An 18,726-nucleotide genomic window follows, 5' to 3' on the forward strand; every position below is an offset into this window, starting at 1 on the left:
AGGTTCCAGCCCTCTCCTTGGGCATCGGCTCTGCAGGGTAGCCCTAGAGTTTAACATCCCCAAGTTAATGAAGAAAGAGACACTGACTGAGCACCTGGAAGGCCAGGCTCTGTACTAGATTTGGGTAAAAACACCCTCAAGGATCAAAATCTACCAGCAGAGCAAATCACAGGTTGGTCCAGTGGCTCAGAAAACACCTGAAGGAGAAAGAATGGAAAGAAGGAGAAGGAAGGAGGTACAGAAAGAAAATGGAGAGATACGCTTTTATTGGTTATATCCTACTCCCTTCTAAGATGAATCGAGAGAATATAATCCAAAGAATGCAAACAATGAAAGAAGTAGAAAATGGGGACCATACAGAAAGGACATATATAAAAACAACAGCGATGTCAGATATGGACCTTTTCTATGGATGAGGCAGCACAAAGGGGTGTGAGGGGGGACTGCCCATCCTTGTGCTGAGGGAGGTGACACAGGAATTGACCTTTGAGTAATGAGCTGGACTTCCCAGCAGCAGAGGGGGAGAGGGAGAAGAGAAAAAAGTGTTTAGAGTGAGGGGAACAGACTGAACAGGGCCTGAGAGACCTGGAAGCTCAGGGCATGTTTTGGAAAATACACAGCTGACACTCTAGCCAAAGGGTTACCAAAGGTCAAAGACAGCGAGTGGGAGGGATGATTTTGGGGATCAGCCAGGAGGCCACGGTGACCAAAGCCAAAGGTAAAATGACTAGTGAAAGCACCTGTCACCCCTGACACTCACTCCTGGCTACCAGCTCCGCCCTGCTTCCCAATGTTTCCCTGTTGCCAGACACATTTTTCTGTTTAGTTTCAGTTCTTGTGTCAACAAAAAGCAAATATCCCCACTGTCTTGTGATCACGAGCAGGGATTGTATAATTTCCACAGTGGGGCCAGTCTGTGTGTGTGTGGGGGGGGGGGGGTCTGGCTGGAGAGCTGACTCCACCATATGGTTGGTGAAAGGCAAGCTCCCAACCCAGATGCTGTCCCACACACACTACAACCTGGATGCCTGGCTCAAATCACAATGATCACTCAAAGAATACCTCCCAAACTCTGCACATATTGCCTGGTTTTTCTCCTCGCTTCATTAAGTACTGTCTATCTTTGTTTTGAATTTGCTCTTAATTTTAATAACTTGCAAAGCCTGTCTTCTCTTCTTCCCCTTCCTTACCTATCACAAAAATGTATCCAATCCTTAAATTCGTTTTGTTATTATAGTTCTTTTCATTTGTTCTCTTTTCTAGATCAAGTTAAGTTGGGTTAAGAATGGGTGGGTGATGCCGAAGCTGGTTTGGCTCAGTGGTAGAGCGTCGGTCTGCGGACTGAAAGGTCCCAGGTTCGATTCCTGTTGAGGGCATGTACATTGGTTGTGGGCACATCCCCGGTAGGGGATGTGCAAGAGGCAGCTGGTTGATGTTTCTCTCTCATCGACGTTTCTAGCTCTCTATCTCTCTCCATTCCTCTCTGTAAAAAATCAATAAAATAAAATAAAATAAAATAAAATAAAATAAAAGAATGGGTGGGTGATAAGAGCATCATATCACCAAGGCATCATAGACCAAGGATAGTCTCAAGATATATTGAAACTGTTTCTCTCTAAGCAGATCCTAAACCACCCGAAGCCAATGACTATGTCTCTAAATTCTGACTGTCCCTAAGCAAGTGAATTTTCCATTGACCCACAACCTGCTGGCAATCAACTGGTACAAAATAAAAATAAAAATTCCTTTCCTCCAAACTATTGAAATCTGACTGCCCAACACGCTCCCACCCTTTCCTCCTCACACAGCATCTCTCCAGGTCTCTCCTAGGGCACTATCTTTGGCCTACTGCCTCCGTTCACCATCTCATATTATGGCTATGCCTTAATGGTTGATTTCAAGTTTAAATTTCTCTGCAGCATACCAAAAGCTCTATAAAGAAAAAGTAGAAAATACCATTTTTCATTGAGAAGATAGCATCATGCTCAAAATAATGGTAGCTTAATGGAGTGCTCTGTACCTATCATTCTGCTAGCAGCTTTAAAACTATTTCCAATCAGTCATCATAATAACAAAATGACATAAAATCTTCTGTTCTAATTATTTTTAAAATGTGAGGACAAACTTTAAAAGGTTCCTTTGGTTTGTTTTTATTTGAAATTACACATCTATTAAACGGTGCCAAAATTTCATTCCAGATCTGTCTACCAAGCTATGCTCTTACCTCCAAGTCACCTTGAAATCCTGGAAAGGGTGATGTGGTAGAAATTTGGACAATTCTGACAAGGCTAGAATCATGACATAATCCCCACCCCAGGAACTGAGGGAAAGAAGTCAGCTCTTTTTCTCCAGCCTCCTTGTAGGAGGACTGGGGGTCAGACCATGGACCACAGATAGGTGGCTGCCCCCAACTTGCCTGCATACTGTGGACAAGGCTCAACTATGGCAACTCATTTTGAAGGCCAAAAAAGAGGGAGAAGAATGGAACAGGCATTCCTATCTACTGCCCATCTGGAGAGAAACTGACACCCGGGTATGGGAACAGCACTGTCTCTTAGACACCTGCATTGCTGTAAAGCCTTGCTTCACCTGGCTTGCTGGAGTCCTCATTTTTTCTTTCATCAGATCAATAAGCACCTGCCCTTCCTTGATGGGGCCAGAGAGAGGAAGATGAAGACCTTCTCTCCCCAGGAGTTCAGTCCTGATGACCATGGGTTTCCAACTCACCTGCATGGGCTTGAGGTACTGTCCACTGCTCGCCTGAAGGACAAACCCCCTTTGGCAGGTGATAGCGCACTTCATGTGACTTGGCCCCAAAGCGGTACAGTTCACCACATCCGTGTGCTCCAGCAGCAGTGGCGCACAGCTGCTCTGCTCCCCACAGGGCCGGTGGACACAGCTGAGGTGACAGAAAGAGAAGCATCTTAGAATAGCAAGATATTTTCTTGCTCTTAGAGCTGTTGGCAGTGATGCTAAATATTAGCCAAAATGACTACAGTGAATTTCATCATCATGAATTTGCTTTATTTTTCCCCGAACTGTGTTAGTGTTCAGTGACTTTTCTAAGAAGGTGAAAAAAAATGTCTTCGACTATGCACATAATGCCTTGAAATAACTGAGAATTGATTTTAAAAGCACTGGTCCAAAAGAGATAAATTTGATCTGAACGTGCTAAAGTTGCTGCTTGTAATCCTATGCCCATGGGACTGAAGTTATATGGCAGTGACATTCTCACTTCTATTACCTATACTTTTTAAGTATAGGGTGAAGGGATTGGAGTTGTATGATGTAAAGAAAGCCTTTAAACCCTGGCTATTCCCTGCAATGTTGTGGTATGCCTCATACACTCCATGGATCCCCAACAGAGGGAGAACTAAATTAGTTGGGGGAAGGGGTTAACTGTCAGGCGTTAATTGCATATGTAGTACAAGAAATACATCTTTGTCTCTGAGTCTCTATTCAACCTCTCAGGATAAGGTATCTGAAACCTGACTGTCCATGGAGTCAGATCAGAACACCTCATTAGTAATGCTAAAAAACTCTAAGTTCCATAGATGCTACATGCCCTGATGTCTACAAAACATATTTCTTCAATGTGTTAAGTGGAAAATACTGGAAAACAGAGTCATTAATGGTTGTGGTTCATGTCAGTTTCTGCCAAGAAATTAATGTGAAATAGCAGATGCTATTTTTCAACAACTCCATCCAATTAAGCCATGTCATCATTGAGGACAAATCTGTGCTGAGATACAACACAAAACAAACCCTGTGAATGAGCTTCCTTCCACGAGAATGGGGTTCCATTAACTACAGTTGCTATAACTACCAGTGGGCAAAGTCTGTCCAGCATTGGCAAAAGGGAGGAAGAGTAAGACAGGGGAGCACAGACCAAGGGGAAAGTGACATGAAATAAAACCAAGACCAAAAAAATATAAACCACCAAACCCAGACCTGTTTATGAAGTGAGAAATGGTTTTAGGGCAGCTGCTGCAGATTCCTTCACTAGCTTATATTTCCATGTGCTTCCTTTTTAAGGAATTTGTTTTATGAGGACGGTGTTTGTCAGGTCGTTAGCTTCTGATGGCATCTGGTACCAATTGTAGACTTTTCTCCCTCACACCTCAACCCCAAAGCCCTTCTGTATTTCTCTTCCACTACAAACACCGCTCTTCTGAGTGAAGATGTGTTCTTCGTTTTCCCACCGCCCGCGCATGCTCCTCTCCACCTAATGCTATATAAGTTCCAATATCATAAAGGTAATGCTAATAGTAAAAATTAGTCTTTAAAACTTCTCAAAAGCATTCTTCGTAGGGTCTTTGGACATGTGCTAACGACAGGGGCAACCATGAAACCTTACAATACCCCAGGGAGGGGAAGAGTTTGGTATTTATCTTGGTCTGACATATAAGGAAACTGAAGCTGTTTGGAGACTGGCTGCAGGCCACACAGCGAGTAGGAGGAAAATCCTCAGGCTGGACCTCAGAGCCCTCACTCTGGGGCCAGCCTAGACCACGAGGCCATCTCCCTGGGGGTGAGGCTGCTTCCCTGTTGCTTTCTTCTCCATTCAAAAGCTAGCAGCACAGGCAAGGCAAGCCAAAGAGTGCCTCAGCAGGGTCGCCAGGGGGAAAGTATAGAATTTTTAACAGTACACCTCCCTTTTGAGCAGTTTTCTCTTAAATGAGAACAAATGGTATTGGCCACATTTGCCCAGCGTCCATGGACTGCAGGGTGCCTTGCTCAGTGTGTTTCCTCTTTTGGCAATAGAGCCTCAACCTTCCACCCACTTTTTCCAGATCTTTCTTCACACCTCATCACAACGTGTTCTTAGGTAAGTATATGATGAACCCAGACAGATGTGATTCACAGGTATTTCCATTTTAACAGGAGACAAGTTTTAAGCCAAAGGAATGAGTTTCTCATGATGGAATTTTGAGTCAGGAGGGCCTTAGAAATCACACTCCTCTGTAGATGGCCACCTACTGTGATCTTAGCTTTGCTTTTTGCCTCTCCACTTCTCTGGATAAGCTTCCCCTCTCTCTTCTGTCCTCACTCCCCAAAGTCATTATATGTGAGGGTTTAAAAAATGCTTTCAACTGAAGAATCCCTATTTCAAATGTATTTAACCCTAGGCTGTCCTGCTCTTAAAACATCAGCTGCTTGTGGTCATCCAAGCTTAAACCCAGCACTGTCCTGCCATGATGATTGGTGGTTTTCCTTTGTTGGTTGGGTGAGTGCCACCTGTCCTTGGGAAGCCTTTGGTGGCACAGTTCCATAAAGGGGTGACCTTTGTATGTCATGAGGCAGGCTTTGTCAACCATAGTTGTAAACTTTACTCAGGAAATGTTAAAAAATATATGGATGCCCAGACTTTGTCCCCCTGGAGGTTTTCATTGTATAGACCTGTGGTGGGATTCTGGCATACATGAGTTTTTGTTTCAGACTTTTGATGCTCACCAGGAGTAAAATGCAGCACCAGAAAGGCCTGGATATGTGTAACCTGAAAGATGTCAATACATTTATAGATGAAGACTATAAAATGACTGGGCTTATTCCAGGAGAAACTGACCCCACTGCTCAACCATTATGCTCTCATGTATTAAGCACAAATTATCACATAGAGGCCACCAGATAGATCAAAAGCAGAAGATATTCCCCTGCTCTGAAGAAATTTTCAGTACAGCAGGAGAGAGAAAATAATTAACTATGTGTTACTGATTATACATTGATGGCCATTCCAGAGAACATTTTATCATTGGATAGGACTTGATATCAATGAATGTATAGGACTAGGGAAAGCCAGAGAGAGAATACCCTGAAATGTTGCCTCTGATGCTGTACAGTCAGAACACAGGGCAAGACAACACTCTCAAAATCACCATTTCCTCCATACCACTGAGAACTGGCGGTTTTTTGTGGGTTTGTTTGTGTTTGTTTGTTTTTACTTAAGAAAATTCAATATGTGTGGCTCTCTTAAATTTTGGCTAACAAATTTAGAGAATTTATACTAAAGGAAGTCAACATCTATATTTAAAGATAGACTAAGAGCCCATTCCTAAAGTTCTCCCCTGCTGTCCAGGGTTGGGTGAGGAACAGGGTGAGGCACCAGAGAGCAGGTAATATCCTCCACAGAAGGAGTGGACAGACTCACTAACAAATCTATCTTGAGCTGTCCCCCAGGGTATGCCAAACCAGGCACGTTTTTTCAGTTTTCCATCCCTTGAGGCCACTAGAGAGAAGTTGGCATAGCTTTCAGCCAAGGCCCACATTTGGGAAGCTGGGTAATTCCTATGAATGGTCAAAGGGCTGGCTGTTCTGCCCACAGTTTCTTTACAGCTTTGGCTCAAGGTTCTCCTAAGGAGCTGAGCCACCCTGAAAGTTCAGGAGGGTATGACAATATTCCAGAGTAAATCAGAATCAAGCTACATTTCTCCCAGGTGAGAATTGATGGAAGATTATGAACTAAAGACCCCATTTCTTAAATATAACTGCTGGGGTGGGGGCAGGGAAGGGGAAGTAAACTTCAGCAATGATCTTAAAGTAACCATAGCAAGTTTAAACTTAAATGGACCTTAATGGCAATTCAACCCAAATTCCTCTTTTTAAAGATAAAGAAACTGCGAGAAAAAGAAATGAGTTATTCTAGATCTTTCTACTGCACTAAGACTATAACAACAACAACAACAACAACAACAAAAAGCATTTAACTAAACTCTGGCTCAAAATCAGGATGACATCAGTTTATGAAAATTTTCTAGTCAATATCCTGCCTTCTCTCAGGCAGCCAGAGAAAGCTGACCACAATTTGATGTCTGGACTCCAGGCTAGCTTAGGAGAAACCAGCTGGCATCTGCACCATACTTTCTAAGGAAGAGCATGGTGTGATGCAGAAAGCAGCAAACCCATGTGAGCTGGGGTCAGGTCTTGGCTTGCTGGTGCTTATCTCTATGACCTTCGGTAAATCTCTTAACTATTCTGGCCCTCTGTCTGCAAATTTGTAAAATGACAGGGTTGAAGTAGGTTCTCTTGAAGGTCCCTTCCAGCTCTAGCATGATATTTAATTTCATAGATGAGGTGATAGTGGTATTGGGGTGGGAGTACAGCAAACCATGAGTGGGCAGGATGTGGTGGAGAACCCAAAAGGGAGTTTCACATGATCTTTCTTGCCCAGTAAGTTTCTACTCAGTGTCCATACTTTTCAGAACACACGTTAAATACAATACAAGATTGCAATTTCTTTACCCAAGAAGTGCCATCATTGACCAAAGAGCTATGCCATTAGTTTTGGTAGAAACAGCTCTTTTAAGGTTAAATAGTAAAAGAGGATCAGATGTCTCTCCATTTCTTCACTGTGTTTTATTGATTCTATTGAAATAAAAGGGTGTGGGCTAAAAAGGAATGTATGCTCTGGATTTGGCAGTAGAGGGTGAACAGAATGTGGAGTGGACTGGAAGAGACAAAGTCCTCATTAATCTTCTCACCCCCAACAGCAAAACCAAATAATAATGATAGCATCCATCCTTAGAGAGCTTTGCTGTTTCTCCAAACCAATGCAAAAGGAGATGGCCTCTGCTCTGGCTCCACATTCTGCCTCCTCCTTACTCTGGCCCTGTCTTTTTGTAGGACAGGGACTATCAACCTCCTTAGGCTGAACCAATGCTGGTACTTTGAGGGTCTCACTCAAGGATCATACCAACTGGGAAGGGAAAATTAATTCAAGTTCTTTGAAGATTCTCATCTGAGAGCAGACTCTCAGTAGGAGCTTTTAGTCTTCCCTCATGACAGAAACGATGAATTATTGCACAAAGAAGACTTCTCTTTCATTCCTATATATCCTAAAGAAAGTGGAGGTTTCTCCTGCCTCTACTGAAGTCTCTACCCTGAAGCTGGCCCCTCAGAATATCTCTATTGGGAAATGTCCATCTCTTTCTAGAATGTGACCAGTTTGTAAGTCCAGGACTGGACTCCTGTGGCCCCAGTACTGGGTAATTTGCTTTGCTCACTTCTAATTCTGGGCCCAGTTTTTACCATGCTTGGTTGTAACACTAGCAGTCCCATCCAAATGCCCCCTGTCCTTCTAAAGAGAAACAGATTTATATCACCCAGCCAAAAGCACTCTCTTTCAAAAGCCCCATGTCACCAAGTTCCAGAACCCATGATGTTAATGTAGACTATAAAATATGTGGAATATCAAAGGAAGAGTCAAAACAATTGCTGGCTAACCCCCAGGGAATGTGCTTCTTAGCATGCCCCAGGGAAGCAGAATCGCCTATCAGAAACAATAACAATGACTTTATATACACACTTTTTTCCTGCAGTTTGCAAGGGCAGCAACACTTTCCACATGGGCATTTTTCTGTGATCACTGCAGCCCCCACCTGACTGCATTGAGGACTCCTCTCTACCTGTTATTCATCCCTTGATATAAATTAAACTATTAATTCAGTAGTGACACTTCCCCAGCTACATTCATCGGTCAAGCCTAGGGAATTGTGAAAGGTGGAGTTAAGTGAGGGAACACGCAGTCCTGTGAATAAAGTTAATGGGCAGGAGCTTCTATTTGTGCTGTTGCTAGAACAGTACCTATGGGGCAGAAAGGAGTAGTTGGCTTCTCATCAACTATATGTAAGTTGAGGGCTTGATGATTTGCAAGCCAGCACCTTGAGAGAGCTCTAAATTTACCTATAAAAGTAGAATCTGAAACACATGCAGGGCCCCTTTGGGACTCTCTCTCTCCTCCTTGGCTTCCTTTCCCCATAAAGTTTCTGGACTCCCCAACAGAAGCTTCCCATTGTTCCCATCATCTTGTAATCCCAGAATTTGTCAGTCCTCAACTGACATCAGATTTGGAAGATTACTCCCTTCTGTCCTTTTACTCTTCCTGGCACTCCAAGCCTTGCAACATCAATGGCTCACTTTCTTATGGAGAAATGAAGGCACGGGGAAGGGAAAGGACAATCCTAAAAGCATATGGTGAAACTAGATGGTGTAGCCAAAAGCAAAAGGCAGGGTCTGGGTACTGGGCTTGCTGCCACCCCATCACCACACTTCCTCCGCCTCCATGGTTATGGCTACACAGAACCAGACACAGCCCAAGCCGTTCCAAACAGAACTTATGGTCAAACCTGTCAACAGTGTCTGTCTCGTTGGCAGGCTGGCAAAATGACAGAACCCTAGAAATGTTTTTTTGTTTTTGTCTTCTGTGCTCTCTCCACCAGCTGCCAGGAAGAGAGGCCACAAGGACAGGCTAGATCTGAGCAAAACTGGAAAGCAGATGGCATTTTAAACTCATTTCTGTCCAGCATCACTTTCTCTGCTTCTGCTCCCCTAAACTGCCCAATGCCTACACTAGGTTGCATTCCAGCAGGGTCCTGGTTTGTTTTAGAATTGTCAAGGTGTACAAGAGAATATTCCTGGTATAAATAGGTTGATAATGACTTAGAACATTTCAATTTCTATCAAAAAAGTTATTTGCAATTTTAAAAAGGCCTGCATAGATGGTCCAGACTTGAAGGAGAAAAAAAAAAAACCCTCCTAATTTCTGAAACTGAGATAAGGCATTGGAAAGTCACTGTTTCAAAGTCATTGTATTGAAGCCAACCAATTCCTTAGAGGGAGACACCAACCCCAAGTTTCCCAAAACTGTCTATGCCTGTTTCACTCAAAAGCTGTCACTCAACTGGTTCTTAGAATATATCCACTAGGAGCCATCTCAGATAACACTTTAATAAAGGCTATCCTATATAATAAAGAGCTAATATGCAAATGGTCATTGCGCCCTCGGGCTCTTGTGCTGGGAGGTGGGGGGAAGAGGGGCTTGAAGGAGACCTGAGGCTGCATTCCCTGCCGATGGGGTTGGGGCTGACCAGGTCTGGGTCCCACGCAATTTCAAGGTGCGAGTGAATGGACAGGGACTTGACTCTGGATCCCATGGCACACCCCAGACTGAAAGGAGGGAGATTTTCATATACATTTTATTAATTTTCTTTAATCTCTGACACTTCTATTATAGAGATAGGGCAAATAGCAATATTAAAATATTTCCTTTAATTCCCTTTTAATGTGCACAAATTTTGTGCACTGGGTCACTAGTTTCTATAATAATCTATTCATAGTCCAATAATTGCCTAAATGAGATCGTGTCCATGACCTTTTGTTGTTGTTGTTGTTATTGTTGTTGTTGTTGTTCCTCTATAACCCCATGAGAACAAATAGTTAAAAAGACTCAAACAGCTCACTCACTGTGCCTCCCCAAGCAGACCATCAACCACCAGGCCATCTATCATGGAGGAGGACACTGAATCCTCTGCAGTGAATTCTCCTCCTTCTCCCTCATACGGACAAGTCATTCTGGGAAAAGGAAGTTGGGCAAGAAACCCAGAGAACAACTGAGCAGCTATAATTCTTTCCTTGCTTAAGAAACAAAAACAGATTCAATGTTAATTTGCTAAACTACTTTGGGGAAGAAGATAATCAAATGAGTAGAAATGCAATACATATTTCATTTCTACAGTGGCTTTCCCAGCAGAGCAAGAGAGAACACTTCCCACCATCCCAAAGCATTAAAAGGAAATCCTTTCCTAAAAAAAAAAGTTGAAGAACTAGGGAATGAGCAAATGTTTTAACATGTGTCCCTAGCAAAAGGAAGGAAGGAGCCCTTCACTTTGTGAAGCTATCAAGAGAGGGGTAATCTGAATGTTCTACATAGGACAAGTTGGGGAGGAAAAGACTGGCAGGGCATAGCAGCCTGATCCAGGCAAAGGAGGAAGGGAAATTGCTGGCATTTCAACTCTGAGCTCCCAATAATTGAAGCACAATAGGAACTGGTAAAGCAGCAGCAATGAGGGTTATAAGGAATAATGAAGCATAAAGCAAAATGACAGATAATAGAGATGGAATGATCCTGTTACCAAGACCAGGCTCACACACTGATTATAGCAGGGACGGAATGCCAAGGCACTGAGCTGTTTTCTGGCCATAGGCCTTTGGACTGCGACTCAGAGGCCTTACAATCCAGCCCCAGGCCTACCCCTGAATTACAGCATAAACAAGAAGGGACATTTTCATACCTGAGTCCAGGTCTACAAAAGAATACTTCCTCTCCCAAATTCTATGGAATTCCTAAAGTCACAGAAACAAAGTTCTATGGGAAAGTTGCTTTCCTTTCTACCACATCCCTCCATCCCCAACCAAAATTTATAGTGCCTTTCCCAGCAGCAAACTCCTGTGGTTTCTCCATGTACAATGGAAGGTGACCCAGAAATCCTCTGTACTTGACTTAGGGATAGAGAGGCTCTGTCTTCTCAGTCAGAAGATCCACCTTTTCAAGAAGATGTTTCTCAGGCTAAAGACATCTTTTGTGGCACAACACAAGGGTTCCATGTAAGAGGGCTCTGAAGAGGCAAGGCAGGTGGGGTAAGTCAGCCTCAGCCGACATTAATCCTGCTTACTCTAGTTCATACATTGCCAATGGAAAATTATTGAGTTCTTGGTGATCGCTAACTGTTGTTGCTTTCCTAAGTATTATTTATTTTTTGCAGTCCCTGCTTCAGGAAACAGAACTTGAAGAACAGTGCCTATACTAACGTACATGCGTGGAAATTTACAGGTGGTCCCTGAGCATCCAAACCAAACAAGATCTATATTATGCTTTGATTATTCAGTTTTTAAATTACAGATCGTCTTCTCTGCACCAGCAAAAAAAAAAAAAAAACACAAAAAACAAACAAACAAAAAATCACAACATAGCAGGTATGTTAATAATGTGTATATGCATTTTTGTTACATATACAAGCGTTAGAAGCTGAAATCCAGTATTATTATGATGATGATGTACACAATGATAGCCTAATAGTAAGGGTTTTTAATGCATAAGGTAAATTTGTTTAAAAATTATTGCCTTTAAAACAGAATCATACAAGAGCACAGCGTGTTTGTTACCTTCTTCTTGACTCAGAGACAATTGTTCCCTAGGTTCCTAGCCCAGTGTCAGCAAACTGTGGCTTGTGAGCCACATGTGGCTCTTTGGCCCCTTGAGTGTGGCTCTTCCACAAAATACCATGGCCTGGGTGAGTCTACTTTGAAGAAGTGGCATTAGAAGAAGTTTAAAAAATTTGGCTCTCCAAAGAAATTTCAATTGTTGTACTATTGATATTTGGCTCTATTGACTGAGTTTGATGACCACTGTCCTAGCCCAACTTCCTTTTCCCAGAATAATTTATCCATTAATTATGGGGGAAGGAGGAGAATCCACTAAAGATTTTGATTTTCCTGGTGGGTGGGACGGATGGCCTGGTGGATAATAGGCCTGCTTGGGGAGGCACAGAGTGTGTGTGTCCATGCTTAGGTTGCTTTAAGTGAGTAGGAAAATAAAGATTTATATAGGGAAAGAAAGAGGAGAGGAGAAAATCAGGGGATGATACTACTCTTTTCAAAAACATTTATTTTTTACTTTAAAAATGGCTTTTTATTCATCAGTTTATGTTGTTCATTATATTTCATAAATGAGTGGGATCATGTGATATTTCTTTTTCTTTTTCTTTTTTTTAATATATTTTGTTGATTTTTTACAGAGAGGAAGGGAGAGAGATAGTCAGAAAGTCAATGAGAGAATCATCGACCAGCTGCCTCTTGCACACCCCCTACCGGGGATGTGCCTGCAACCAAAGTACATGCCCCTGACCGGAATTGAACCTGGGACCTTTCAGTCCGCAGATCAATGTTCTACCACTGAGCCAAACCAGTTTCAGCGATATTTATCTTTCTTTAACTGGCTTATTTCACATAGCATAATGCTCTCCAGTTCCATCCATGCTGTTGCAAATAGTAAGAATTCTTTCTATTTTACTGCAGCGTAGTATTCCATTGTGTAGATGTACCACAGTTTTTTAATCCACTCATCTGCTGATGGGCACTTCGGCTATTTCCAAATCTTAGCTATGGTGAATTGTGCCACTGTGAACATAGGGGTGCATATATACATAACATAAACTGATGAACAAAAACAGATCCAGAGACCGAGAAGTATCTATCAGACCATGAAACCTCAGAAGGAAGATAGGGGAGGGTGGGGGTAATGGGAAGAGATCAACCAAAGAACTTGAATGCATGCATATAAGCATAACCAATGGACACAGACAACAGGAGGGTAAGGGCATGAGTCGGGGGGGGGGGGGCAATAGGGGGATAAGGACACATATGTAATACCTTAATCAATAAAGAAAAAATTTTAAAACCTTTATAATGGCACTACCATTTAAAAGTTAAATCATTTTTAAATTTTAATTATAAAAAAGGACATTAACTTTTCTAAAAGACTGCCTTACATAAAATGAAACATACATACACACTCCTTTACACACTAGACTAAAATTGCTAAAACAATTAACTCTTAATTATCCAATATTATGGAAATAAAAATGATGCAGATCATTTAAAAAATAACAATTTCTTATTTTTATGTTTTATAATTTTATGATCTTCTAGGAAACAAACTGATATTACTAAATTAAAGTTACATGAATGAATACTATAGTAATTCCAGTTGAGCCACAAGGAATAGAGCTCTGAATGTGGCTCAGGCTTAGGAATAAAGGGGAAATGAAGTTGGGAATAAAATATGGGTAAGGATCACTCACAAAGCAAAGATGGTATATCTAGAGAGTGGAGAATTGAGAGGACATTCCTTGGTATCTGACTGACCAACCAATAACGGGGGGAAATCTATGAGAAGAACTCACTCTGAGAATTACTATTCCCCCATGCTTTTGTCCCTCATTCAAATTCTTCACAGGCCCATTGTGGCCCAGGCTGTGTGGTGAGTTAAAATTATATAAGTATAATATGTGCCTCTGTCAGGTTATGAGACACACAGATGCTTACAACTTTTCAACTAGTCCAAGCTAACATAATTTCTGAACATGATTGTTGCCTCCTAGAATCCACACCTATCTCATTTCCTCAACTTGAGTATGGGGAGGACCTGTGACTGGCTTCTAAGCTCCTGAATATGTCAATAGGACAATGTCACTTCTGATTATTTTGCCTAGACTGAAAGATATTCTTGTTGAGAGACCCTCTCTCTTGATGACTTTGAGGAAACATGAGGCCATGTGAGAGCTGGCCAAGGGAGATGGCTACTGACAAGGAACTGAGCACATCCTCAGTGCCACCCCCAGCAGGAAACTGAAGCCCTCAACCTTTCAGAACCAAGTGCCAAACATCCTGAGATCTTTCCCATTCAAGCCTTCAGATGAGAACCTAGTCCTGCCTGGCATCTCACTATAACCTTACACAAGATCCAATTAAGACTGGTCTAAAATCTTGATCTCAGGAACTGCAAGTATAAATGTATGTTGTTTTAAGCTGACAAATATGTAGTAGCAATAGACAACTAATACACACATAACCTAGGCTTTCAAAATTGTAGGTCTCCTTTCTGGCTTACCTGCACTTGTAATCTCCAAGAGAGTGAAATATTTTTTCTCTGATTTTCTCTCGTGAGGAGCAAAATTCTTTTTTTTTTTTTTTTGAGCTAGGACCCAATTGGAGCTGGGTCAAAAATTCTCTTTTTATAATGACCTTAAGTCCCCTGGATTCTGCCCATAAAATTGCTCTAATCTAGAAATTCATTTCCTGAACTTCCCCCAAAGTCCCAAGAATGTTTTCAATTCCACCCTTTTCACCTACTTCATCAAAGATCACTAGCGTACCTGCATTACTTGGAGCCCACATGTACATTTCATGGTTTCAGGGTTTCCTCAAAATAAATATGCCATTTACATAAACACATCTTAACTAGAGGTGCTCTTTATTTATTCCAGGGTCAGTTAAGCCCTGTTACCCCAATCCAAATACAGTGTGAGGGAGGGTGGTGGTATTTCTTGGACAGCAGTAGACATAAGTATATTTCTGAAACAGTCTTCCATTCATATAATGAAAACTTTCTTTACTAAAACAAATTACTTGAATTCTAGTCTTAGTTGTGCTAATCTCAAATAAGGTGAATTTGTGCACTTAAATCTCAGTTTGCTCAACTGAAAAATTATTCCTGGCAACTCTAGGCACTTAGTAAACATTTTAAATGATGCATAGTCTATCTCTTTCTACACACACACACACACACACACACACACACACCATATAGAATACTTTTACAAATCTATTTACTTAAAACTTTTCAGAAGCCTTTTTATTAAAGTAAAATATAGCAATGTACATACAATGTGCACATACACACATAGAAACACACACTCATTGTATTAGAACTAATTGCATGAATCAATTGGATAATTGATAAAAAAGCATCAGAGCATGACTATATAAAGTGAGTGAGAAAGTATGAGAATAAGAATGAGAGAAAAAAGAACTCAGATTTCCATGTAGATATTAACTTTAAAAGATTAATATCACACTCAATTTTAAGTTAGAATACTTGGCTTTGATAGGCTATAGTTTAAGGTAAACCTCAGAACCCACTCAGTTTTATATTTATGAGTATCTATTACTTGTTTTCCATCTCAATCAGAATGTGTATTTATACTGAATAAGCTAATGAGGTATTCATACTTTATGTTTGCTTTGGACTTCAAGTAAGGTCAAAACATAAAAATAAAAATAAAAGAAAATGTGCATTTCCAGTGAGGTCAATCTACTTACACGTTATATTGAAAAGTGGTTTTATAATTAATGTTAGGAACTTTTTAAAAAATCTTATCTGAAACAGAAAAGACAGAAAGGGGTTTCTTGACCTTTTCTACCAGTTACCAACTTACTGCCTCTCAGTTCCAAATCCACCCTTCATTGCCCAGAGATGGGCCATGCAAATGTTGCTTTTTCACCAGTTAATATCACATCATGTTTTCCAGGAGACATAAGGAGAGACACTGCAGAAGAAAAGACATCTCTTCTTGATTCCTATATGGTTTCCTCTCCTTGCTTCTGCTGCACTTGATGTCCATCAGAGCTTCAGTCCTTAACTTCTTGGTGCTCGCCTCATAACAAGTTTCAGTGACATCCTACCTTCCCATCAAGTCCCACCAGCACTGAGCTGGCTTTCCAGCAGGTTTCAAAGGTATGCCAGTGAATGACTCCCCAGAAAGTTTCATGTACCCCAAAGGCAGATGTCCAGCAAGCAGCTTCCTCATGAGCCAATCAGCAGCACCTCACTGGGGGATATAATTCTCACCAGCCCCAGCCTGTGAAACTTTAGAGAACTTCCCTGCCACCCAGGGTGCCACTGCCCACTCTCTCCATAGAGATCCTCCCACAGCCTCTTTCACATTTGTTCCTTCCTTTGATACTCTTCCCTTGTCCCTAAAAGTAATAGTTGCTCCCTTTATCTGCTGCTCTTCTATGAATTAGAGTTCTCCATACCCTTTAGTAATGAGTTATTTATATTAAACTTTGTTACTAGTAAATGGTTATTTATATTAAACTTTCCCTATTATAGCTACATTGCCCTGACTGGACCCATCCAGAATAGAACCAGAAGTGATACTGGGAGACAGATTCACAAAGACAGGATCTGGGGACCAATTGGTCCTGCCAATGTTGAGCTCCTTGCCAGTGGGAAATGTGATGCTAGCAATCCTGAAGTGCAGTGGGATCATAACTAATGAGCTCTTACAGACAAAGATCCGACTGGAAACACCAGGCAGCTGCTGGCCTTGACTGTGGGTGCTGTGCACACCACTGCTGAACACATTACAGCAGCAAAGTGGAAGATGGCACACCAAGACCATGAAGAGAAGCATTGTCCTCCTGCCATCTCTCCTGAACCCTCTACTGACAAAACTTAATATCATTCCAGCTGGCAAAGGGTCACTCCTGTTCTGGTATTTCAGAAGGGGGCACCCAGACAGAGATTGAGAGCCGAAAAGCAACACATTCACAGATCCCTGGCACATCTTGTAAAGGGAGGATGGTAAAGGTAATGATGGGGGGCTGTACTACAATGGGGTGTTAGAATATACTACAAACTCCACGTCTCATTCTCAGTTAATCTCACATGAATACTATTGAGTCATTTCTCCCTGCTTGCCACTTACATACCAACAATACAAAAATAAATAAGAAAACTTATCAATAGCAAAATATAAGACTGACAACTGGAATCACTGAGGATTTCCTGATTTCAAAATGTATGAAAGCTGAATTGAGAAACATCATTGGAAGCCAAAGCATGGATTTTTTTTTTTTCCTGAAGAAAAAGCAACTAAGGACTGGGGCCACACTCAAAGAAGAGAGGGAAATAGGAAGTTCTTTCTTCATTCCAGGTAAAGACCAGAAAACTGTACACTGACCTTCAAAGGTCACAGATCTGTTCTCCATCCATCAGTCCTTATCAATACTGCCCCTTCTTTACTATTTCAAAACTTCAGGTCAGAGAACATAGCAAATTTGGTGGGGTGGAATCAGAGGAGGGAGCAGGGAGAATTGGCAAATGCCATTGGACCCTAAGACATAAATGTCCCAAAGAGAAAAATGCTCAAATCCTAAAGAATATCAGAGGCTTGAGATCATGAGATAAATTTTCAGAATAAGATCTTGGAGCACTTTTATACAGTGAAATCCTACAGTGCGATGAAGCAATGTGCCCTGGGCTCCCTGTCAGTCCAGAAAGAGAAAGGTTAAAAATAAAAGTAATTTTTATCAAACAAATGCAAACAAAAGGAAATCAGGGATGGAAATTTTAATCCTAGATAAAGTAGAATACAAAGACAAAAGCATTTCAAGGGGCAAAAGGATTGGCAATAGGTTTGATCCTAATAAAGACGAAACAGTCACGGGCAGTTAGACACCTAATTATTTCACATCAAAGTATAAAAAGCCAGTACTATTATACTTAAAATACAAGAAAAAAAGTGAAAGAAGCACACTTGTTTGGAAGGTTACAGTACATTTCCAAACATTTGTTGGGCAGCTAAAAAGAAAAATCAATAGGAGGGAAAGTGCAAATGCTGAAATAAGATGCACAGTCAGAAGCTTCAACCACTGTCATGAGACCACACCCTGGGAAAGGAGATAATGTTTTTCAGAAAAGTCAACACAGGATCTGATGGATACATCATTAATTAGGGTCAGAGAAATTACAATCAATGTTTCCACTGGGTTCATGTGACTGGAAGAACAATTCTGTCGTAGCAGATACCACATGCCCAACAGCAATTCTCTCCTGTTAGTGAATTCTTCTGGACTTGACCTTGTGAATTTCCAAAGTAGATAATCTGAGTTCTAATTATCTGCAGGCAAATGCACTCCAAGACAAATTAACCTATTAGTGCGTGGGTTATATTTTGAACACATTCTCCCTCTGCATTGATCAAAAACATGATTCCTACTTTCCAAAGTCATCAACACAGTCCTGGATTGGTTGGAGGGTCTACCTCATACTCTAACTCATGGGATGTTGTGGCACATTATGTAGGGCCTTTCTCTAAAATCGTTAGAGCTGGAAACAGCTATAAATTAAGAATGACTTGAGATATTATTGAGCACTGATGGCCAAAACCTGGAGCACTAAACTTGGTTTTCTTTAAAGGGTTCATTGTCAGTACACTAAGCCGAAAGGGTAATAAACTGAGTAGCCGTCAGAGCAGAATGGGAAACAAGATGAAGAGAAAGATCAAAGTCAATGGGTCCAAGCCAAGGATCGTGAATGTCACTGGAGAGCCAGACATGGGTTTACTGGCCTCCAATGAGGCTCTGTGGGCCAGTCAGGCTGGTTTC

General features: G+C 41.5%; 1 protein-coding gene across 2 annotated transcripts in view; it reads right to left on the reverse strand.

Moving 5' to 3' along the window:
- Window positions 1-18,726, reverse strand: part of PAPPA2 (pappalysin 2) — a 295,333-nt gene that overhangs the window by 61,511 nt on the left and 215,096 nt on the right. For both annotated transcript variants that reach the window (XM_045583190.1, XM_036442074.2), the window contains exon 15: window positions 2,728-2,899. In XM_045583190.1, coding sequence (XP_045439146.1) covers window positions 2,728-2,899 — 172 coding nt within the window. The remainder of the gene's footprint in view (window positions 1-2,727; window positions 2,900-18,726) is intronic.

Source organism: Pipistrellus kuhlii, unplaced genomic scaffold (assembly GCF_014108245.1).
Source record: "Pipistrellus kuhlii isolate mPipKuh1 unplaced genomic scaffold, mPipKuh1.p scaffold_m20_p_18, whole genome shotgun sequence".
In the NCBI taxonomy this organism is placed as follows: domain Eukaryota; kingdom Metazoa; phylum Chordata; class Mammalia; order Chiroptera; family Vespertilionidae; genus Pipistrellus; species Pipistrellus kuhlii.